The 24,321-nt window shown below is 59.3% G+C and overlaps 1 protein-coding gene across 1 annotated transcript; it reads left to right on the top strand.

The window, feature by feature from the left end:
• Nucleotides 1-3,054: 3,054 nt before the first annotated feature.
• Nucleotides 3,055-3,984, top strand: LOC101539869 (olfactory receptor 1019-like). The gene has a single exon (XM_004611596.2). The coding sequence runs from the start codon at nt 3,055-3,057 to the stop codon at nt 3,982-3,984; it is 930 nt and encodes a 309-aa protein (XP_004611653.2).
• Nucleotides 3,985-24,321: the final 20,337 nt, after the last annotated feature.

Below are 24,321 nucleotides of genomic sequence, written 5' to 3' on the forward strand. Positions count from 1 at the left end.
GCTGTGGACGGGCCAGCCGTGCTCAGGGCAACGGCTGGGCTGGCGTGACTCAGAGGCAACGGGCCATCTAGAAGCCGAACGTGGAATGGGGGGCTGGGACCCTGGGCCAGGGCCGAGGGGAGGTGGAAACAGTCTCCCGCAGGCAGGGCTGACGTCCCCACGGAGCCACAGTGTCAGACAGGGAGCCTGAGACCCAGAGACACACCCAGCTCAGAACTGCCCACGTGGGTCCACGGCCCGGCCTGACCCTCCACGGGCTTCGAGTGGGGCTTCGTGGCAGTCGGGCTGTGGTGTAGGCGAATCCGCAAGCTTGCCCCATCATAGGAGCGGGAGGACGGTGAAGGCCGTCGGTCACTGCATTGGAGTCAGGAAGTAACCTAGACCTGGCACCCTTTCACGAAAAGCACCGGGCTGGTGCTTGGAGCAGGAGCCTCCCGAGGTGCTGGTCCAGGCCTGCCACTAGCTCACTCTGGGGTCAACATCTGGACACTGCACCCTGTGTGTCGCTCAACGTGCACAGCTGTCCAGCGAGGCACAGGGGAAGAGAACGACTCTGGGTCCGAGTCGCCCCGTCACCAGCTTCACAGAGGACAGAGGCCCGAGATGAGCGGGGATACTGCTGCGTCTCAAGGGAGTCTTAGTTTCTGCTCAATGGGTCCGTTTAGCCCATTGTGAAGGAAATGCTAGTAAGCCTGCTCCCGCTTAAAGCTACTGAAGAAGGAACTCGCAAGTAAATGAGCCAAACGGAGAGAAGGAACACTGGCTTCTTTTTTGTTTGGAGTTACACGAAGGAGTGCTCCTGTGTCTGTGCTCAGAGTTCACTCCTGGCACAGACTGATGTACAGAATGTGGTGATGGGGTCAGAATGAGGTCAGCTGATGCAAGTGCCTTAACCCAGTCCTATTTCCTGAACTGAAACACTCAGTGTTCGTGGTGAATGGTACTGTGGCCACTGTGTGGATTCTCACACCATCAGGAAACATGGGCGATCATGTCCCAGGCCTTACACGTGGAGGCTTTGGACAAGACGGATATTCCCAACAGGGCCCATATGGAGTGACGGGGGTCTGCCCGGGACACAGACGAGTGCCATCGTCGCAGTGTGCCGGGAAGACTTGGCGCTTGTCCCCAATGTGGCAGAGGGGGTTGGTGACTTGGATCAGGTCCCTGAGCTCAGCTGTCGGAGGTGGAACCACTCACCGTGGGAAACGAGATGTGGGCTGCGGAACTGGGTCACTCAGGAGGTGTCGGACACTGCGAATATCCTCGTTGGTGCAGATCAAGGACCAATTACCGGGCGCCCAGCTGCCGCCTCGGGGGAGAGCTGGCAGCGAGTCAGAGGTGCCCCTGGGGAGCCGCCCTCGGGCAGCTGGGGCCAGGCCTGGGGATTAATCTCTGTGTCCCCCGGGGCCGCAGACGTGGGCCCTCAGCTGGGTCGGAGCAGATAAGCAGGGACAGGAAGGGACGTGACTGTGACTCTCGCTGTGGCCTGGAGACCTTCAGACCCTCAGAGCCCGGCTGGCGGGAGGAGTCGGCAGCCAAGGTCCGGGGGCTCCACTGTGGGAGGCTGTGCGAGGGTCCCGGGGCCGTGAGGGTAAGGGCTGCGGGGACTGTGCGAGGGTCCCTGGACCCGGAGGGTAAGGGCTGCGGGGACTGTGCGAGGGTCCCTGGACCCGGAGGGTAAGGGCTGCGGGGACTGTGCGAGGGTCCCCGGCCATGAGGGTAAGGGCCGCGGCTGAGAGGCGAGCGCGTCACTAGGGCGGTGGCTGGCGGGACCCTGGAACGGATGCACCTTGGGGAGTCACCCCCGACCTGTCCCACACAGACCCCCAGTCATGCAGCTCGTGTCTGAGCAGGGTCGTCTCCCCCCCTCCCTCCTCTGGAACCTGCCCCTCGTTCACCAGAGCCCACCCGCCCGGCAGCCCCGCGCCTTGCCCAGCATCGCACTCACCGCCATCCCCTCCCCCAGTGACTGTTAGTTTGGCTGAAACATTAAAACTGCAACCTGCTTCTCTCCCGTAGCGTCTGCGCGTTGTGTCGGTCCATGTCCCAGCAGCCTGCTGGACGAGCACCCCCTCGGGCCTGACCAGCTGCTCTCCTCATGGTCACCCGGCTGTGCTGGGCTCAGGGAGGCGCATCTGTCTCAGAGCACTCGGGAGCTCGGAGATGCTCACGGCAGCCCTCGGGCCTCCATGGGGGTGCAGGACATTCCTGGCCCTGGGCAGTCAGACGGGGACAGGGAGTCCAGTAACTCTCCCCCTCCGTCCCCCAGGCAGCTCGTGTCCCGACGGCCGTGCTCCCGCCTGCGTCCCCTTCCTCCCCGAAACTGATGGTGAGTGGCCGATGACAGGGTCCAGGTGGCTGGGGACCCCCAGAAGAATAGGGGCTCAGGGCGAGAGTGGGGTCAGCACAGCGGGTAGGTCCTGCCCAGACAGCAGCCCTGGGGTCCCGCAGCCGCTGTCCATGGTGCTGACCAGGGGCCGGCAGTCCCCCTGTTGGCCAGGCCAGGCACAGCATCTTGGAGCAGGTGGGGGAGCCCGTCAGGGGAGGGAGGGGACCCAGGGACTCTGCACTTGGGTTCTGCCTGGACGCTGAGGTGGAATCATGCAGGGCCAGAGTCACAGGGCCCCTCAGTGACCAGTGTCCTGCCCAGCACGGGGTCCCGGGCCTAGCGTTTTCGGGTCCACCCTTTGATGGTCAGCAGTGAGAGCACAGGACTGGACACCCCCTCCGTGCTGGGGGTGACCCTGGCCTCATGTCTGCGGCCTTGTGGTTCATGCTGAGCCTCGTCCACCCTCAGGACTCTCCCTCCTGCTGGGTGAGGTGGACTGGTCAGAGCCTGTTCTCTCGGGGCCCGTGGAATCAGCATCTGAACCAACGCTGGTTGATTCCTTCACCCCTTAGAGTCTGCGGCTGGTGAGAGGTGCGGAGAGGCCGCAGGAGAGGAGGCGCGTGGACACCCAGGCGCTTCCTGTCCACCAGAGGGGCCCCTGTGTGTGAGCCTGGCACCGAGTCCACTGTCTGCATGCTCTGGCCCTAACGTCCGTCCTCACGATGGCCGTGGGCAACGGGAGCGCTGTGACCGCCTTTGTGCTCAAGGGCTTCTCCGATGACCCCAGGCTGCGGCTGGCCAGTGCCGCCTGCTTCCTGCCCATCTACCTGTTTGCCCTGCTGGGCAACGCCTCGGTCATCGCGGCCGTGAGCCGGGACAGTCGCCTGCACACGCCCATGTACTTCTTCCTGAAGAACCTGTCCTTTCTGGACATGTGCTACACCTCGGTCACCCTCCCCAGGGCCATCGCCAGCGGCCTCTCGGGCTCCGAGCGGATCTCCTTCGCCGAGTGCATGGCCCAGCTCTTCCTGTTCGTCACGCTCTGTGCGTCCGAGTGCTTCCTCCTGACGGCCATGGCCTACGACCGCTGCGTGGCCATCCAGAGGCCGCTGCACTACGGGGTCCTGATGGGCAGGCGGCGCTGTGTCCTGCTGGTCCTGGTGGCCTGGCTGGCCGGGGTGCTGTATGCCGCCTTCCACACCAACAACACCTTCTCGCTGCCCTTCTGCGGACCCAACATCATCGAGCACTTCTTCTGTGACATCCCCCCCATCATGAGGCTCTCCTGTACCGACTATCACACCCACGAGGTCCTGGGCTACATCCTCAGCATCTGCATCATCCTCAGTGCCTTCGCCCTCACGGTCCTCTCCTACGTGCTCATCCTGTCCACCATCGCCCGGATGCCGTCGGCGGGCGGCCGCCAGAAGGCCTTCTCCACCTGCTCCTCCCACCTGGCCACCGTCCTTCTCTTCTACGTCACCGGGAGCTTCGCCTACCTGAGCCCCACGGCCCAGTACTCCCCCACACAGGGCCGCCTGGTGTCCGTGTTCTACTCTGTCCTCACGCCCAGCCTGAACCCCATCGTCTACTGCCTGAGGAACCGGGACATGCAGGCCGCCCTGAGGAAGCTCTTCGTCCCGTCCCAGTAGGCTGTGGACGGGCCAGCCGTGCTCAGGGCAACGGCTGGGCTGGCGTGACTCAGAGGCAACGGGCCATCTAGAAGCCGAACGTGGAATGGGGGGCCGGGACCCTGGGCCAGGGCCGAGGGGAGGTGGAAACAGTCTCCCGCAGGCAGGGCTGACGTCCCCACGGAGCCACAGTGTCAGACAGGGAGCCTGAGACCCAGAGACACACCCAGCTCAGAACTGCCCACGTGGGTCCACGGCCCGGCCTGACCCTCCACGGGCTTCGAGTGGGGCTTCGTGGCAGTCGGGCTGTGGTGTAGGCGAATCCGCAAGCTTGCCCCATCATAGGAGCGGGAGGACGGTAAAGGCCGTCGGTCACTGCATTGGAGTCAGGAAGTAACCTAGACCTGGCACCCTTTCACGAAAAGCACCGGGCTGGTGCTTGGAGCAGGAGCCTCCCGAGGTGCTGGTCCAGGCCTGCCACTAGCTCACTCTGGGGTCAACATCTGGACACTGCACCCTGTGTGTCGCTCAACGTGCACAGCTGTCCAGCGAGGCACAGGGGAAGAGAACGACTCTGGGTCCGAGTCGCCCCGTCACCAGCTTCACAGAGGACAGAGGCCCGAGATGAGCGGGGATACTGCTGCGTCTCAAGGGAGCCTTAGTTTCTGCTCAATGGGTCCGTTTAGCCCATTGTGAAGGAAATGCTAGTAAGCCTGCTCCCGCTTAAAGCTACTGAAGAAGGAACTCGCAAGTAAATGAGCCAATCGGAGAGAAGGAAGACTGGCTTCTTTTTTGTTTGGAGTCACACGAAGGAGTGCTCCTGTGTCTGTGCTCAGAGTTCACTCCTGGCACAGACTGATGTACAGAATGTGGTGATGGGATCACAATGAGGTCAGCTGATGCAAGTGCCTTAACCCAGTCCTATTTCCTGACCTGAAACACTCAGTGTTCGTGGTGAATGGTACTGTGGCCACGTGTGGATTCTCACACCATCAGGAAACATGGGCGATCATGTCCCAGGCCTTACACATGGAGGCTTTGGACAAGACGGATATTCCCAACAGGGCCCATATGGAGTGACGGGGGTCTGCCCGGGACACAGACAAGTTCCACCTTCGCAGTGTGCCGGGAAGACTTGGTGCTTGTCCCCAAATGTGGCAGAGGGGGTTGGTGACTTGGATAAGGTCCCTGAGCTCAGCTGTCGGAGATGGAAATGTTGATGTGAGCTGAGGAACTGGGTCACTCAGGAGGTGTTGTTGGACACTGGGAATATCCTCGTTGGTGCAGATCAAGGAGCAATTACCGGGCGCCCGGCTGCCGCCTCGGTGTTGGATATCATTGGTTTGTCCTGCTCCCCTTGCCACAAGGAGCTTAGGTTTATCAGTCACGCCCATCAAAGTGCTCCCGAGTCACTCCCATTCCTTTGTTTATCTGTAACCACTTCTACCAGTTTATCTGCTCTTTCCTTAATATGACTCTGCTAATTTGTAAGGTCAGAACTTCCTAGGACACTGAATATTATAACATTGCCTTTCTCTCCTCTTTATGCCTTTTGAATAATTTACTTTAAAGCTATATCTTTTTTGTATAGACACAAGAAGACAATATTATGTTTTTGTAACTTGGGACTTAATTGGCCTCGAATATTATTCCCTCCCGGGCATCTGCTTTCTCCACTTAAACCTCAGTTGCCCTCAGTTCCTAGCACCCCGAAGTAGGGTCCCCGACGTGGGATGGGAAGGATCCAGGGCAAGCGGTGAGTTATGTGCTACCCTGGCATCGAGATGGGCCTGGCCAAAGTGCCTAATTCTTAACTATAAGTTAAGAGCTTGATCATAGACAAATGCTGTCATGATCCAATAGTAATTATGAGACTGGGACCCTGCTAGGGATAGGAAAGACTGATCTGGCCTGAGCACTGTAGTCTGAGATTGAGATGGCCCCAGGAGAGCAATTCTATAAGCTTTAATGCATCTCTTATTGTGTCCATACAAAATGATTAATATTATGAATTCTTATATGTTTGCTGGCTGAGGAGAAGAGAAACACATTCATGGGACTCTGCCCTTGGGTGGATCCTCCTGCTGAAAGAGAATTAAGTCCTAGGAGAAGCATCCCCTGAGGGAAAAGAACCTTACCCTATTGATGGTGACCACACCTATGTGTATGCTCCAACCCCCTCATGCTGGGGAGATTTAACTAGGCTGTAAGAGTGGGTTGGGGGGCAAGATCCACGGGGGCCAGATCCACAGATCGAGAGAGAGAGAATGAAGTAGGATGGGGGAGAAAGAAGCAGGAGGAGAATCAGAGGAGAATGGAGATGGACATGAAATAAACCGATCGAGCAACCAGTTTGGCGCGTGGGGCTTCGTAGCAGTCGGGCTGTGGTGTAGGCGAATCCGCAAGCTTGCCCCATCATAGGAGCGGGAGGACGGTAAAGGCCGTCGATCATTGCACTGGAGTCAGGGAAGAAATCCGTGGACTAGACCCAACATCTTTCAACTAGTCACGAAGGGAAGAGCAATGTTTTGTGAGTCTGTGTCTCCACCACAACGAACACCACAGAAAAGCATCCACCACAGGACACACGTTCCTGGCAGGAAGAGGCGGCCGCGCGGCGGAGCAGTAGAGATTCTTCTGGAATAACGTGATCTAAGGCTGAACAGGCGTTTCTGCTCCCCAGGGGCCTGTTTAGCCACCGGGGAAGGAAAGGCTCGGCCACACCCTGATCCCCGCTCTGGGAGGCACAAGGTGAGTCGGGTCAGGGGAGAGGCTCTCAGTATGGACCTGAGCTGTCCCTCACCTGGGACTGGACTCTGGCCAGAGACCTCTGCTGTGGCTTCTCCCCGCTGGCTCGTGACGTGCCTCGGACACGGAGCTGGACGGTCCCACAGAGGCGCCGGTGGCTGGGGCCTGCGGGGTCTGTTGTGGAAACAGAAGGGGTGACGCTCTCAGGGAGATGGTTCTCAGACTGTGACAGGGGGAGTTGGTTGTATGAAACGTGCTTGTCTGAAACGTGCCCGCGCCCACACTGGCATGTGTCGGCCAAAGCATCCGGCCTCGGGACACGCAGACACGGGCTAAGGATCAGGGTTCACCGAGGGTCTGCGGCTGGACCCTGGAAACCACCTCTGCTCAGCTGCTGTGTGTCCGTCTGCCCGCAGTGAGTCCGTTAGGGCTGAGGAGAGGCGGGGGTGGGGGGATGGCCCCTGAGCCGTGCAGGGAGACAGCACCCGACACTAGGAGCCCCTGCCCAGCCCCCATGGTGGGCTCCCGCAGCCCTGGGCTCAGGCCGTGTGTCTGCCCCGGCCAAGGGCAGAAGATCCATGTAGCTGAGGAGGTTGCCATGAACCCCGAGACCGTGAGGGCGTCAGAGCCCATGTATCTCTCACAGCCGTGCCGTGGCCCGGTGGGACCGACCTCGCCTCATCCGTCCCACCCAGAACCCTGCAGGGTGGGTGGCAGCAGCCCCGCTGTGCTCCCGGAACCTGCTCTGGACCCTGGGCTCAGAGACATGCCGGCTGATGCAGCCCGGGACGCCCCGCCCGCACACAGACCAGCCACTCTGCTGCTGGAATTCAGCCGAGCTCGGAGGACGGGTGTGTTGGAATCATGTGCGTGGAAAACCCTCGTTAAGTCTCGTGGAAAGAATTAATGAAGCAATTCGCAGTGTAAGAACAGAGAAGCCCGCGGAGCCGCTGCCCTGCAGCCCAGGAGGGGCCTGGTGTGAGTGCCGGCCTCCCACCTCCCGCACTGGCTCCGGTTTCCCAGCCAGGAGCCTGCCACGGGTCCTGTGGACGGCACAAGGGCTAGCGGCCAGGGAGGGCGCGGGCACCGAGGCTGGGCTCACGGGCCCATGCCCCGAGGGCCCTCCCCAGAGCGGCTCTCAGGTCCCTGTTCCGCAGCTGTAGATGACGGGGTTCAGGAAGGGGGGCACGACCGTGTAGAAGACGGACAGAGCGAGGTCCAGGCTGGACCGGCGGCGGGAGGGCAGCTTCAGGTAGGCCACAGCCCCGGTGCCCACAAACAGCGTCACCACGAGCAGGTGCGGGAGGCAGGTGGACAGGGCTTTGGCCCGGCCCTGGGCGGAGGCCAGGCTGCGCAGTACCGAGAAGGTGCGTGCGTAGGAGGAGGATATGTAGGCGAAACAGCCGAGCGAGGGGCCGGCAGATGGCCACGTAGCGGTCGTAGGCCATGATGGTGAGCACGGCCACCTCGGCCGACGCGAAGCACACGGCAGCCAGCACCTGAAGCGCGCAGCCCGGGAGCGAGATGGTCCTCCTGCCCATCAGGGCGTTGAGCACGAACTTGGGGACGGTGGCGGAGATGAAGCAGAGGTCGATGAAGGAGAGGTGCCTCAGGAAGAAGTACATGGGGGTGTGCAGCTGCGGGTCCCGCGTGGCCAGGGCCACGAGGAGCCCGTTCCCCAGCAGGGCCGCCAGGTACGCCAGGAGGAGGAGCACGCCCGGCAGGGTCTGCGGCCTGGAGACGTCGGAGAAGCCCAGCAGGACAAACTTGGTGACGACCGTGTCGTTGGCCATGGTGGCCGGCTCCTCCCCGGGCAGCTGGGACGGGGACAGAGGGAGAAGAGGGACCTGAGCCTGGAGCTGGTGGCCACGTGGACACGCTCGCCTGCACTGTCCCTGCAGGACCTACCGGCCACTTCTCCGTCCTCTTTCCTCTGCCGTCCACCCTCTGGATGTCACTGACCCCGCCTTCACCTGCCCACCTCCTAGTCCCCGCGCAGAGACCTCGCGTCTCCCCCAGCTGCGTTCGTCTGCTTCGTGCTGCCCCCCGCCCCCCCTGGCCTCTGTACAGGCCCCTGCCCGCTTCATCTGCCATCATGGAACTACGAAACCTGTTGTTTCTCAACTCGCCTCGCCTCTCACCGAGGGCGCCCTGCTGGCCGCGAGGAGCAGCAGGGGTCTGGCGCCTGCTCGCGGGCAGAGGGCCCCGGGCCCGCTCAGGCTGGTCCTGCCATGCAGACGCCCGAGACCCGGGGTCTCAGGGAACTCTGGGACCTTGGCGGGGGGCTTGCCCCTCGCGGTGGCCACACCCCCGTCAGGGAGGCCCGAGCAGGGAGACCTTCTCTGTTGGGGACTGTTCAGGACCCTGAACAAAAGAGGACCCCAAAACCTTTACCCTGGACAAACCGGTAAATTCCATTACTGGTGTTTGCATAACCTGAGGCACAGGTGCCCTTGTGACAAAGGAAATAGCTAAACTCAAGAGGTAAAAGTAGCCCAGGGCAGTTAACTAAGAGACGCCATAAAGCCTGTAAAGTAAAGTGCCTTCCTCTACACTAAAAGCCTTGTGCATTCCTCCTGCCAGATGCTCCTGCCAGATAAACCCTTGTCTTCCCTTCCCCACTATTTCTCAACCTACTCTTGGAGAATGTTGTAAGCCCACCAAATAACACCCCAACCTTTCCTTATTTGGTCTGAGAAGATACTTCCCTGATGATTGACAACTCATGTACTAACCCCCTGCTAAGAAAAGTATAAAACCAGCGTGGCTGTTAATAAGTTGCCCTTGATCGGCATGTGTCGTCTTGGGCCCCTGTTTACTAACCTCACTAGTCTTATTTCAGATCGGGACCGCTCTTAGAATCCACCCAATTAGGAGCGCTTTCCACTGTTGTCTCTCCGCGGGCTGGAGAGATCTCCGGGGGAACGCGCACTTCTCTGCAGATGGAATCACGGGAGAGCTCCTGAGCGCAGCCCTGGGGGTGCATGGCGGGCAGTGGGGCCCACCCGGTCGCACGTGCCGCAGGCCAGGGATGCTCTGCCTTGGACAAAGCTGGGGACGAGAGCCGGACTGCCGTGAGGGTCCTGTCAGACGGTCCCGGACTGCAGGAGGCCGAGAACTGACTCGGGGACTCTGAAGGGCGCTCATGGGGCTCACGGGGTCTCTGCAAGGCGGGCAGGGCACTTGGAGAGGCCAGCACGGGGATGCCCCTCTCCTGTGTCTGGGTCACACCTGGCGGTGCTCGGGGGTCCCTCGTGGTGGGGCTCAGGGACCATGTGGGACGCTGGGGACACGACCTGGCTCGGCCACAAGCCCCTGTGCGATCTCTCCAGCCACACTCAATGCAGTTTAGCACTTTTCTCTTTTTCCTTTGGGGAAGGGTCACACTGGTGGCTCCCAGGGGCCACTCCTGGCTCAGAGATCAGGCCCCGCGGTGTCCTGGGTCCACGCATGACATTCAGAGGCCCACGTTAGGCCCCCATGCCCAGGTACTGAGACACACAACACTAGACAGGGCCCCAAGGGGCCACACAGTCCTGAGGGTGGCACCCAGACCGTCCCTGTCATCTGCCTGCTCCCTGACACGGGGAGGGGGTCTTGGACCTACAGCTGGCCTCTGTGTCGCTCCCACACACACAGGGCTGCTGCGGATACCCCACGAGGAGGCGAGGCCTCTGCACGCGCCCCAGGGTGCTAGATGGGCACAGGCAGAGTCCCCCCAGATGCACATTTCCCCCAGAGACCAGCACGGAGCGTGAGCACCAGCACGGCAGCCCTCTCGTTATGTTGCGTTTTGGACGAAGATTCTCCCCATGCCTGCCGGCGCCTTAGGTAGAAAAGGCTGAGCTGGTACTGCTGCCCTCGGGGGTGGGGGTCTGCCACAGCCTTCACCCTCCCGAGTCTGGGGCAGACACGTGGGACCCCAAGAGCGAGCCGGAGAAGCTCGGGCAGCGGCAGGACCGTTTGGAATAAACGTGGGCGTGAGTCCCGGCAGCAGACTGCAGAGGGGCCCTGCCTGGAGAGGGCCTTCGCCCGGCACCGAGCACCCGCCCTCCCCGGCCGCCCGGCTCACCGCGACACCGTGCCCGCCGTGGACCTGGGCCGCTCTGCCATGAGCCGGCGGCGGCCTGCAGCCCGCGCTGACGCCCTTCCTCCGCTCCATGTGCGGCTGTGGTGCCTCCGCCAGGCCGTGAGCCGGGTCCTGGGAGAGGAGCCCTGAAGAGCCGGAGACAAAGGCCGGAGGGCGGCTTCCAGGAGCACCCCCGGGAGAGGCGGGGCGAGCAGTCTGGGGAGCTCAGAGCAAGGAGTGAGCCCCGTGCCGAGGGAGCACGGAGCCTGGGGGGAGGGAGGCGGCCAAGGCGGCAGGTGCCGGGGCAGAGGCCGCGCGTCGCACCCTCAGTGTCTTCTGTGCGGGACGAGAACATCCCGACCCCCTGTGTCCACACACGCACGTGGCTGGGCGCCCTCAGCCTGCCCTCGGCGTCCCCACTGAGGGCCTGGCTGAGGCGGCTCCGGTCAGCGGACTGTGCTGTCCACCGTCTGTCCAGCCACACTCTTCGGTCCTGATTTTCGTGTCTCCCAGGCGAGGCCCTGCGGCCCAGTGGCTGCTGTGGCACACGGGCAGACGGCCAAACATCACGCTCCGTCGCTGCCTCCCTGGGCCCTGCGGGGGGTGGACACAGCAGCGCCAATGTCCACCCACACCAGGAGTCTGTACGAGAGCCAGTGCCTGCAGCCCTCTGCCCAGCTCCCGCCCACCTCAGAACTCAAACCCGGCCTTTCTGTGCCCCTCGACCAGGACCTGGCTGGCGTGGGCGGGAGCGGGCGCAGTATCCTTGTCTCTGCTCTGGGTGGGGCCGTGATGCCCGGGTTTCCCGCTCCCAGGGCCTGGCCATGTCCCCAAGGAGCAGCAGTGGGGCAGCAGGGCCCCGTTTGTTTAGCGTGATGGGTTTAGCTGGGCCGTGGGCAGTGTGGCACCAAGGGGCTATGCCCGGCCAGGGCGGGGGTAACCCTGACGTGCCGCCCTTGCCATGTCTGCTCCCGCTGACGGCCAGGAGGGCTGCGCTGGTGCAGTTTTGGGGTCACACCCAATGTTGCTTCATTTTACTCCTGTGTGCTCAGGATCAGTCCTGACGGGACGAGGGGACGCCTCGCCATCCCGAGACCAAGCCTGTGTGGGCGGTGTGCATGGCAAGTGCCTTCTCCCTGGGCCCCGCTGGCCTCTGGCAATGCGCATCTCTCAGAACTGCTCAGTTGAGGTTAGTGGCAGGACCCAGAGACTCACACACAAGCTTCAGAAGAGGAAGGGAGCAACACGCTGCAGAGATGCCACCAGACCCACGCCAGGCTGCCTCATCCAGTGCAACAAGGAGGGGTGCGGGTGAGCCCACCACCTACCCCCAAAGAGCCCCCGGAGCCAGAAACCTCCAGAACTCAACCGCTGCCATGCTCAGGGCCGATCTCCACACTTAGAGGAGCCTCATCCACGAGAATGAATCTGCTGAAAACCCAGGTATGTGGGACTTGAGACCCAAGTCCCCAGGCTTGTACGGGGTCGGTGACGGGAAACCTCCTCCAACTCCCTGCGTACCCAGAGCCTGGCAGTCACACCCGTATAAGCTCATCCATGGCCATGATCAGAGACTCACAAAGAAACCTCGGAAGAGGAGACAAACATGCCTCAGAAACGCCTCTGAACAACCAAAGCCACGTTAAAAATTCAATCCTATCTGTATCGCCCTGTTTAAAACCTTAGAATTCCTGGAGCCCATTCATACTCTAGTCAAGGGCTTTTTTTTTCTTTCTTTTTAGATTACACCCGGCAATGCCCTACTCCTGGCTCATGCACTCAGGGATTACTCCTGGCGGTGCTAGGGGGGACTGTAAGGGACTCTGGGGATCAAGCCCGGGTCAGCTTTGGGGTATTGAATGTAATCAATCATTGTGAACTACTCTGTAAAAATAAAATTAAATTGAAAAAGAGAAATACTTAGTTGAGGGTGATTTCTTCTGATATTTATTAGCAACTGAGGGTGTGGGTGAAGCTGCGACACCTCGTTTCCATCCTGCAGGCACAGATGTGTCTCTGGGTGGTCTCTGCACAGGCAGCTCTGACCTCCCGACTGGCCCCGGCCAGGGAAACTCTCGGGTTCTACCGGCAGGGGGCGGCCACACCACTGCAGGACTGTGCACTGCGGGTCCCAGTCCTGCCCAGGTCCGTGTGAGAACCTGGTTCCTGGAGCAGGGAGGCCTGCAGCTGGCATCACTCGTGTAGGTCACGACAGAGGCCCCGAAGGCTGCCCCAGCTCAGCACACACGGGGCAGTCACGGGCTTCACACAGACACACGTGTCAGACGCAAGGACGAGGATCAAGAGCTGAGGGTGGAGAACCAGCCCATTCAGACAGGATTTCACGCGAGAGGACGCCTCATTCAGACAGTACAAGCCACAGATCTGCTTGACAAAGACACGGCCAAGGTCAGGGCTGGCGCGGCACCGAGGGGGAAGAGCAGCGGCGTCTACAGCACCCAGGGGAGCCCCCAGAGGGCACCCGGAACCTGAGGGGCTGGGCATTGGCACATGGGAGGCCCCTCCGTGTCACTGCAGCTGCCGGGGCAGAACCCACCATCTGTGATCATGCAGCTGGACGGTGGCCACACAATGTCCCTGAGGTGCTAGGGACGGGGCTGCCCCAGAGCCCACTGGGGCCATTATAAGGACAGAGAGAAGCACGTGGTGACCTCCGTCCTCCCTGGGCCCCCAAGGTCCCCCACGTGATTCTTTCCGGGCTCTGAGCCGGCGACCCTCCCGCCATGCAGAGCTCACCTTGCAGAGACGAGGCTGCACACAGCCCCGAGGCAAATGCATGTCCCGGGAGACTCGGGCCGCTGTGGACGCGGATGCAGAGGGACGGATGGTGCCCAGGGCGCAGACAGTGGCTCTGTGCAGGGCCAGCGGTCCAGGTGAGGCTCCCAGTGCTGAGACCAGCAGCTCAGACTCAGGCGGGTGAGGCCGGGCTTCGGGGAACAGACCCAGGAGTGGCCTCGGGGCTGAGTGGGTCTGGGCCTAGTCCCAATTCTCCTGTTGCTGAGAGGGGCTGTGAGAGCACTTCTGCTGAGTCCACGCCATCTGGGCCTGTGGTTCAGGTGAGGGCTCGAGGACATGGTGCAACTCGGCTTCAGGCCAGAAGGACCTGGGCTGAGCCAGACAGTGTCCAGCAGGGCCACAGCCGCTTGGAGACAGAGGAAGGTCAGCGGCACACAGGCCCCCACTGGAAAGCAAGGTCATCACTCGGGCCGGGTTAGAAATCTCTCCCCCGTCTCCTCGACGGCTCTTTTGCTGAGGGACCAGGTCACCCCAGGTGCTCGTGTGGCGTCTGCACTTCAGTCTGTGGGGCTCAAGGGCCCCTGCTGTGCTTCTGAGCTGCGCCTGGGAAGTGTGTGGCCCTGGACTCAACACCGAGGGGGACCTACGGATCTCTGAGGACACCGGCAAAGCACACAGGGCACAGCCGAGCAGAGGAGCAGAGGGCAACCTCAGTCAGGGTCACAGGAGGGTCACGGTGGCCAGCCAGGGCAGCAGCAGCCAAGAGGCGTCCACCAGCTGACAGCACGTCCGGCTCATCCTGTGTCTGTTTGGTTTTGGTGCAGAATGGGCAGGCGATTCCCAGGGCTACCTCCTCGCTGTGCTCAGGGATCACTCCTGGCAGTGCTCGGGACTGTCTGAGGAGTCAGGAATCAAACCTAGGGAGAGGCGAGCTTCTGACCTGCTGGGCCATTGCCATCGATCCTACACGTCCTAATCAAGAAAATGAGGGCACTGGAGCTTCAGGTTTTTACTGAACAATCTCGCGAGTGCATGGCCAATGTCCCGGTTCCGCAGGCTGTAGATGACGGGATTCAGGAATGGGGGTACCATGATGTAGAACACCGCAGTCAGCAAACTCCAAAGGGAAGGTTTATCTGCGATCGGACCGAAGACAGCCGTGAGTCCGGAAACCAGAAACAGGATGAGGATGAGCAGCTGCGGAGTGCAGGTGGACAGGGCCTTGTTGCGGGCCTCCGCTGACCGCATCTTAAGCACCGCAGAGAATATCCTCACGTAGGACAGGACCAGGGACGTGAAACAGCCCACGCTGATGCCAGTGCTGACCGCGAGAAGGACAGTCTCACAGAACTGGACCTCCAGCGCCGAGATCCTCATGACCTGAGGGATATCGCAGAAATACTGATGGATGACGTTGGACTTTGTGAAGGGCAGCCGGAACATGTTGCCCGTGTGGATGCTGGAATAGACCAGCCCCGTGGCCCAGGAGCCCCCGGCCGCCTGCGTGCACATGCGGGGGGTGACCGTCAGCCCGTAGTGCAGCGGGTGACAGATGGCGACATAGCGGTCGTAGGACATCACCACCAGGAATGCCAGCTCGGTTGAAGCAAATACAATCTGCAGGAAGATCTGGGCGGCGCATTCCGCGAGGGAGATGGCCGAGCTGCCCGCAAGGGAGTTGACGATGAATTTGGGGACAGTGACAGAGATGCAGCAGAGGTCGATGAGGGACAGGTTGGTGATGAAGAAGTACATGGGGGCGTGCAGGCGGGGGTCGGACACGATGGCCCCGATAGTCAGCAGGTTCCCGGCCAGGGCCCCCAGGTAGACCCCTAGGAACAGCGCCCCTTGCAGGAGCTGCAGCTGCCGGGAGCTGGAGATGTCCATGAGCAGGAACTCCGTGAAGGCCGTGAGGTTGTCCATGGGGGCTGAGGGGCCTCGGGCACCTGGGAGGAGGCGGGAGTGAGGGCAGGGCCGGAGGGGGCAGCACCCCCCCAGGTGGACGCCACTCCCTGCCCTCAGAGTGTACACTCGGATGCACGGGGGCTCCCACTAATGGGGTCGCCCCATGCTGCTGGCCCGCAGCTCATTCAGACTCTTGGGATTGGGGGCCCGAGAGCCTGTGGTCAGGGCAGTCCCTCCTGCGTCCCCACCCCCTCCTTCCAGTAGGACAGCCTCTGCCTCAGTGCCACCTGCCAACATCCGGGCACCAAGGGAGAGATCCCTAAACCCTCCTTCCAACACTATTCTCGAATTTTCCTGAGCTGACGTCTCTAGTCCAAGGATCCTAATTGCAGTATTTTTTTTTTCTGATTATGTTGAAATGTTTGAAATATTTTAAAAAATTATTCATCTATACATTCATTTGCAAGTTAACTTTTACTGGAAGTGAATTTTTCTAAAAATGAAATTCAGAAATGTTTTATGGATCCAGAATCCTTGGGTCTAACTTCTACATCATCTATTCACCCACTATTAGCAGTGCATATATTGTAATGTTATTTCCAAAACATTGAGGAGAAATGTAATGAGTCACTTTAGCACTGTAGCACTGTTGTAGCACTATTGTTCCATTGTTCATCAATTTGCTTGAGTGGGTAGCAGTATCGTCTCCTTTGTGAGACTTTTTACTGCTTTTGGCATATCAAATATGCCTTAGGTAGCTTGCCAGACTCTGCCATGAGGGCAGGAACTCTCGGTAGCTTGCCAGGCTCTCCGAGAGGGACAGAGGAATTGAACAAAGGTTTGCTGTGTGCAAGGCAAACACCCTACCCGCTGTGCTATCATTACAGCCCATAATGAGTCACTATCATTGGTATGTATATACACAGTACATACGTGTATCATTGTAAAACATGATAGGCATGTTAGATAAAAATCTTCTAAGAAAACTTTTAGTTCATTGCATTGTTCAACAATTAAGTAAGTTTCCATAGTTTACATTATTTCCTGACTTTGAGATGAGGTGGGAGGCAGTGTCAGTGTGTGACACGATGCCGAGGGCACAGGGTGTGGGAATGAAGAGGCTCAAGAAGCATCACCTGGGACCCAAACACTGGTCAGCATGGTCATTTCAGACAGTCGGGAAAGGAGACCCTCAGGGGATGGAGACCCCAAGGCTGGGTACACGGGGCAGGGTCCTGGGCAGGGACGCTCAGCAGGGTCTGTGTCGGGGGCTGTGTGGGCGTGTGGGGCTCAGACCTGGGGCCCCGCAGTCTGAGGAGATGCTTCACTCACCACGTGGCCTGTCCTGGAGATGGACACAGCACACAGACACCGGCGTGTCCTCAGGGCCCGGCTCAGGGATCGGTCATCTTCGTCCCCGAGCAGTACCCCTGGAGGGTGGTTTCCCGTCACTGCAGCGGCCACCTCTGCCCAGACAGTGGCCGGGCGCTGACGCCATGGGAGCGGGAGCGACAGAGAGCAAGGACAGAGGCGGCGTCAGGCGTGGGGTCCTAGTGCACGCTGGCCCAGGACCAGGGCTACAGCAGACGTGCCACAGGGGGCCGGGGGCCGGGTCAGGGCTGTGGGGGGGACACCCGGAGAGAGCGGGGCTCCCCCAGCTCCCCGAGTCGGGGTCCGGCTGCCGTCTCTCTCTGAGTCCCGTCACGGCTGTGTGTGAGGGATGCGCTGAGGCTGGGCTGTCCTCTCGGCCGTCCTTATTATCAGCCTGGAGCTCAGGAGGCACCGTCGGGTCAGCCCTGGGGCACAGGGACCCCCCCAGGGAGGCCTCAGCTGTGCCTCGGGATTCAGCCATGGCAGAATCATTTCCTCAGCCAAGCAATTACCAATGGTTTCTAGCACAAGTGAAGGGAGACTGAATTCATTTTGTTAGCGTTGGAGAGCGCCACTTCTCAGGCTTAAGTGAACGTTACAGTGACTGGATGAATGGTACTGAGGCATTCTCTCCAAGTACTTGGTGACTCCATGACATACTGTTTCCTAGTGCTGTGATTCTGTGACACATTGTTCCCTAGTCCAGGTGACTCTATGACACATTGTTTCCTAGTACTTGTGACTCTATGACACATTGTTTACTAGTCCTCAGTGGCTCTGATACATTATTTCCAATGATTCTATGAGACATTGTTTCCTGTCCTGTGAGTCTATGACACATTGTTTCCTAGTACTTGGTGACTCTGTGATACATTGTCTCCTAGTATTTGGTGATCCTATGACACATTGTTTCCTAGACTTGGTTACTCTATGACATATTGTTTCCTAGTCCTGAGACTCTGTGACATATTGTTTCCTAGTCCTGATGACCCTGTGACACATTGTTTCCTAGTTCTATGACTATGCTACAGTGTTTCTGATGACTATGACACATTGTTTCATAGTCCTGGTGACTCCATGACACATTGTTTCCCAGTACTTGGTGACTCTGTGATACATTGTTTCCTAGTATTTGGTGATCCTATGACACATTGTTTCCTAGACTTGGTGACTCAATGACATTGTTTCCTAGTCCTGATGACCCTGTGACACATTGTTTCCTAGTTCTATGACTATGATACAGTGTTTCTGATGACTATGACACATTGTTTCCTAGTACTGGTGACTCTATGAGAAATTGTTTCCTAGTACTGGTGACTCTATGACACATTGTTTCCTAGTCCTCAGTGACTCTGATACATTATTTCCAATGATCTATGACACATTGTTTCCTGTCCTGTATGACACATTGTGTCCTAATACTTGGTGACTCTGTGATACATTGTTTCCTAGTATTTGGCGATCCTATAACACATTGTTTCCTAGACTTGGTGACTCTATGACATTGTTTCCTAGTCCTGATGACCCTGTGACACATTGCTTCCTAGTTCTATGACTATGATACAGTGTTTCTGAGGACTATGACACATTGTTTCCTAGTCCTGGTGACTCTATGACAAATTGTCTCCTATTCCTCAGTGAGCTCTATGATGGTCCACTGACCTCACACCCAGCTTCAGTCTGAAGCACAGGGTGAACCCACAAGTGTCTCAGCAGCACATCAACTGCCGGGGCCACTGCAGAGGAGCTGGGGGTGGCTGGGAGTGGGAGGAACAGCAGATGGGGCTTGGGCTTGTTCAAATGCAGACTGTGGGACGGTCCCTGTACCCACATAGGCAATTGTCAAGTGCCCGGTCCCCACTGGGTCCTGTCTGCAGGGGCGAAGGGAGTCGAGTGAAGAGTGGAGCCCCTGGGAAATGTGGGAGCTGACGTCTCCACCGTGAGTCTGTCCTCACCAGCCGGGGAGGCCAGCTAGACTCAGAGTGGGCACACAGCAGGAAGCGCCTCATGGGCATGAGCCTGCAGCTTCCCAAGAGGGGCCCGGCAGTGCCCGTAGGCTGTGCCCTGCAGGGTCACCCCTGTCAGACCCCACAGTGCTACAAGCAGGGGTGAGAATCCCAGGAATCTGCTGGCAGGCAGGCAGCTCCCCTGCACCCACAGGGAGAAGCGAGTCGGAGACTAGCTCTCCACAGTGATTGTACTTCAGTGACATGTTCATCCAGAGCAGAGAAACAATGGAGAGGCAGATTCCCCCTCCTAAAGCCATTCCTGAGCTCCTCCAGTACTCTGTGTTAAGTAAACCTTCTGCAGGAGAGAAGATCTCTCTCCATCTCCCTCATTCTCACCCATCTCTCCCCCTCCCTCCCTCCCTCCCTCTCTCTCTCTCTCTCTCTCTCTCTCTCTCTCTCTCTCTCTGTCTCCCCTTCCTGCCTCTTTCTCTCTTGGTACTTCTGTACATTTGTCAGGTGTTGGTTTAGCCCAGCAGTTTGTGCCATCTCCCATGCCCAAAGGCTGTCATTCCTGTTAGACCATAATAGGCACCACATCATGTAAGATTGGGGCCGGAAGTGTCCCTCTGTCATCTCCATGCTCAGCATCACTGTGCTGCAGGCAGACAACTGTGATAGTTACTGACAGGAATGGTTGCATCCTGCCGGTCTTCCAAACGAGGAACCAGTGGGCAGCACGTCAGCCTGGTGAGGCCGTACATCCGGCTCCTTCTGCCTACCTGGGCTGCGGCAGTTCTGTCTGTCACGGCGACGCTTTGTCCCTCGGGGAGTGGGGTCCTGTGGCAGACTTCTCAGGAGGAGTGGAGTCGCTGACATTGTCGTGGCAGCAAGGAGTTGTGTCCGAGGTTGAGGCCCTAGCATGGTGCTGCAGGGACACGGCCCACAGCATGGCGCCCACCCAGCCCAGCAGTCTCCCCGCCAGCACCGTCAGCTCTGCCTGGGGGTGGCGTGTCCTCGCCCTGCATGTGCTGCAGTGCCTGTGGGGACAAGGGAGGGGCACCAGCACCACCCCTGCCCTGTCAGCCCCACAGCAGACCGAGGCACTGTTTCCAGGATTTTTGTGACTGGGCCCATTGCACTGACAGGACGGGTCCGACCCCTCCTTCCCTCACCGAAAGCCTGACGCTTGGTCCCTCCTTCAGACACCCAGTAGGCCTCAGGTCCTGCCTGGCCGGGCGTGTGACTTCGGAGACAGACAGCCATGCCACATGTGCGCCCACTGCCTGGGGCACCTGCAGGTGTGTCTGTAGCTGTCTTGGAGCGCTGGTGAGGGTGTTTCCTGACTGCCCGGGAGACAGGGATTCTGGGCCACGCTCGGCTCTGCCCTGCTGGGGTGTTTGCACCGAGAGACAGGCCGGAGCCTCTCTATGGTGGTCATCAGGCCGCTTCTGAGGTGAGTCGGTTGTGATGTTGCGACACCGAGAAGGGGTGGCTTGTGTTGGGTGGCCACTGACCAGGAGGCTGAGGGAAGTGCAGAATGTTCCAGAAGGAGGGAAAGGTTCAGAAATAGGCCTGAAACCTGCAGAACCCCGATTTCCATTTCCTTGGTAACACTGTGAGCTCGGCGACGAGCCTTGGGGGTCCGGCAGGGGAGTCGCTGAGGTCAGGCGTCTGTGCCCGCCAGGACCCTCACGGTCACCGCCCACACGTTCAGGCGCAGGGCTACTCCCTCTGGATGCTCAGTTCCCTCGTGATTCTCACTGTCTGTGTTTCCGACTAATGGCGAACATCAGCTGAATATTTTCAACACGCCGAGATAAAGGAACGGGCCAGTGCTGGCTACAGACGAGTCTGTGAGGCAGGGCTGGGGTTCAGGTGCTGGTGGGGCAGCCTGGGTGCGACACAGGAGGGACGGGGTACCAGGCACCCGCGCTTGGTTTGGGGGACACTCCACTGCCTGGCTGTCCACCCAGAGCCCCCCCCGGCAGGGGTCCTGACCCAGAGGCACAACAGCAGAAGCCGGACTCCTCCCGGTGGCCCCAAGGAGCCTCTGCTTGTCCCCCGGGAGGCAGCACCCCAGGGCCACCACCACAGGGTGCTTTTCCTTCGGGCCCGATGTGTGTGTGTACAGAGGCCAGGGCGCTCCTGGCCCTCCTGTCAGGACCGAGATGGCGGCGCTGCTCGGCCTGTGCTGCCCAGGGCCCCTACTGGTGCCTGGACGCCTCTGGGCCCCGCCTGGTGACGCCTTTGGACCCTCCTGCTGGGCTGCAGGGGTGAGGCTAGTGCCCACACCCTTCACGTCTCTCCTGCCAGGCTGGTGCTCCGGCAAAGCTGAGTGACCTACCGGCCTGTCCGTCACGGAATGCACAGCACACCCAGGCCCCCCTCTCAGATGGTCAGAGGCGCACGATGACAAACAATCTCATCACACCGGCTGGTTCTTCACGGGGTCCTAGAAAACACTGTCTTCAATCTTACCCTGAACCACACCAAGGGAGAGATGTCCCCTGTGGTTTCATGATGTTTAGACGTTATCAACTCCCATTTCAATGAATGAGGTAAACAGGGGTGCTCAGGACAGAGACAAAGATCTCAGATCAATATCCACTGGGGTTTATTTCAGCGGCATAAGGGTGCTTCAGCATATGCAAGTCAATGCACCACATGGACTAAAGGATAAGGATCAATCACATCACTAGGCACCGGGGCAGCTTTCTGGGAGACCACACCCATTCATGATGAAAATTCTCACCAAATAACCCAAGTAGAAATGGTTGCTGCAGCTGTACGTGGCAAATCCGGAAGTGAACTTTGTCCCACCCCCGAGGCTCTGAGGCATGGATGATGTGGCCTTGGAAACTCAGACTGAGAGATATAGGACTTCCAGGAGCAAAAGCTTTAGCCTTATCACAAGATAATTTATAAAGTAAGTTATGAGAGCGATAGCACAGCAGGTAGGGTATTTGCCTTGCATGTGGCTGACCTGGGTTCGATTCCTCTGCCCCTTTTGGAGAGCCCAGCAAGCTACCGATAGTATCTCGCCCACACGGCAGGGCCTGGCAAGCTACCCATGGTGTATTCGATATGACAAAAACAGTTACAACAAGCCTCACAATGGAGATGTTACTGGTGCCCGCTCAAGAAAATCGATGAGTATCTGAGACACTCTCCTAAGTGAGCTTCCTCATGATGTCTGGCTTAAGGTCCTGGGACTAAGGATTAAAACTGGAATGGAAAAAAATAGTGACAAGTAAAACTATTTTAATCTGAAAATTCAATAATAAAAACATAATCAAATAAGTTATTACTTGAAAGGAATGTCATTATTTTAGGTAATAAAAGAAATTATATACTATAACTGGGCTGGAGCGATAGCACAGCAGTAGGGTGTTTGCCTTGCATGCGGCCGACCCGGGTTTGATTCCTCCGCCCCTCTCGAGGAGCCCGGAAAGTTACCAAGAGTATCCCTCCCGCATGGCAGAGCCTGGCAAGCTACCCGTGGCGCATTTGATATGCCAAAAACAGTCACAACGAGCCTCACAATGGAGATGTTACTGGTGCCCACTTGAGCAAATCAATGAGCAACGATGACAGTTGTAGTGAAGTGACCCAAAATGGCGTAAGAAGGAACCTGGCACACGGTAGCCACAGTGTAGGCCACTTAGGAGGAACCGGCAGTCACCCTCAGAGTCTACGGTGAAAAGCTCCAAGCTTCAGCTTCGAGGCAGCCATCAGACAAGTCCCATTTCCCGACTGTGGTTCAACAGCCTTGGAAGGGCCGGGCAAGACCAGTCGGGCCAGATTGGACCAGAGTGACTCAGCCTGGGATTGCCCTGCAGAATCCACCCGAGCCTTGTGGAGGCAGCGCAGAGCGTGCAGGCTGCGGGTGACACCCCCCACAGTATGTGGCGGGGCTGGAGAGACCAGGCCGGCCACGGCGTTTGCCCTGCACAGGCTGACCCGGTTCTGCTCCGGCACGGCAATGTGGTGCTTGGTGCTGACCCCGGTGGGACAGGTGGATCCCTGCAGAGGCTCGGGTGAGAGCTGACGTGACCACATACAGACGCAGAGCAGGAACGAAGCACAGCTCTCCAGGATGACGGACGTGAGAGGCAGCCGCGGCCGGTGGGGGATCCCAGGCCTGGCCCGAGTCCCTCAGAGAAGCCACCGTGGCAGAGAGCAAAGGTCGGTCCAGCGAAGCTGGTTTCTGAGGCTGCGCCAGGGGCATCCCCAGAGCGGAGAGGTGCCTCGCCTCTGGAGAAGCCAGCCTGTCAATTCGACACTCCCGAGGGAGCCCCGGGGCATGCCTAGTCTGAGGGGCTCCGGAGTCAGCACATGGGGCCTGGCACTGCCTTCCCCCAGGAGCAGGAACCCTGCTCTGTCATGACAAGGGTCCACCCGAGCAAGAGCAGGCGGAACAAGTCCACACGATGTCCCCGTGTGCTGGGCACGGCACCTCCTTTGGAGCTCACAGGGCCATCAGCAAACATGGAGAGAAGCACAGGGTGATCGGAGGGTCACACACACACACACACACACACACACACACACACACACACACTACACGGGTTCTTACACGGGCTGAGCCTGGGGACCCAGCCACCACACAGAGCTCACCTGGCAAACATGAGGCTGCACGTGTCAGACGCAAGGACGAGGATCAAGAGCTGAGGGTGGAGAACCAGCCCATTCCGACAGGATTTCACGTGAGAGGACGCCTCATTCAGACAAAGTACAAGCCACAGATCCACTCGACAAAGACACGGCCAAGGTCAGGGCTGGCTCGGCACCGAGTGGGAAGAGCAGTGGCGTCTACAGCACGCAGGGGAGCCCCCAGAGGGCACCCGGAACCTGAGGGGCTGGGCATGGGCACATGGGAGGCCCCTCTGTGTCACTGCAGCTGCCGGAGCAGAACCCACTGTCTGTGATTCATGCAGCTGGATGGTGGCCACACAATGTCCCTGAGGTGCTAGGGACGGGGCTGCCCCAGAGTCCACTGGGGCCATTAGTAAGGACAGAGAGAAGCACGTGGTGACCCCCGTCCTCCCTGGGCCCCCAAGGTCCCCCACGTGATTCTTTCCAGGCTCTGAGCCCGGCGACCCTCCTGCCACGCTGAGCTCACCTTGCAGACGAGGCTGCACACAGCCCCGAGGCAAATGCATGTCTCGGGAGTCTCGGGCCGCTGTGGACACGGATGCAGAGGGACGGATGGTGCCCAGGGCGCAGACAGTGGCTCTGTGCAGGGCCAGCGGTCCAGGTGAGGCTCCCAGTGCTGAGACCAGCAGCTCAGACTCAGGCGGGTGAGGCCGGGCTACGGGGAACAGACCCAGGAGTGGCCTCAGGGCTGAGTGGGTCCGGGCCTGGTCCCAAGTCTCTTGTTGCCGAGAGGGGCTGGGAGAGCACTTCTGCTGAGTCCATGCCATCTGGGCCTGTGGTTCAGGTGAGGGCTCGAGGACATGGTGCAACTTGGCTTCAGGCCGGGAGCACCTGGGCTGTGCCGGACAGTGTCCAGCAGGGCCACAGCCGCTTGGAGACAGAGGAAGGTCAGCAGCACACAGG

This window comes from Sorex araneus, chromosome 2 (assembly GCF_027595985.1).
Source record: "Sorex araneus isolate mSorAra2 chromosome 2, mSorAra2.pri, whole genome shotgun sequence".
NCBI classification, from domain to species: Eukaryota; Metazoa; Chordata; class Mammalia; order Eulipotyphla; family Soricidae; genus Sorex; species Sorex araneus.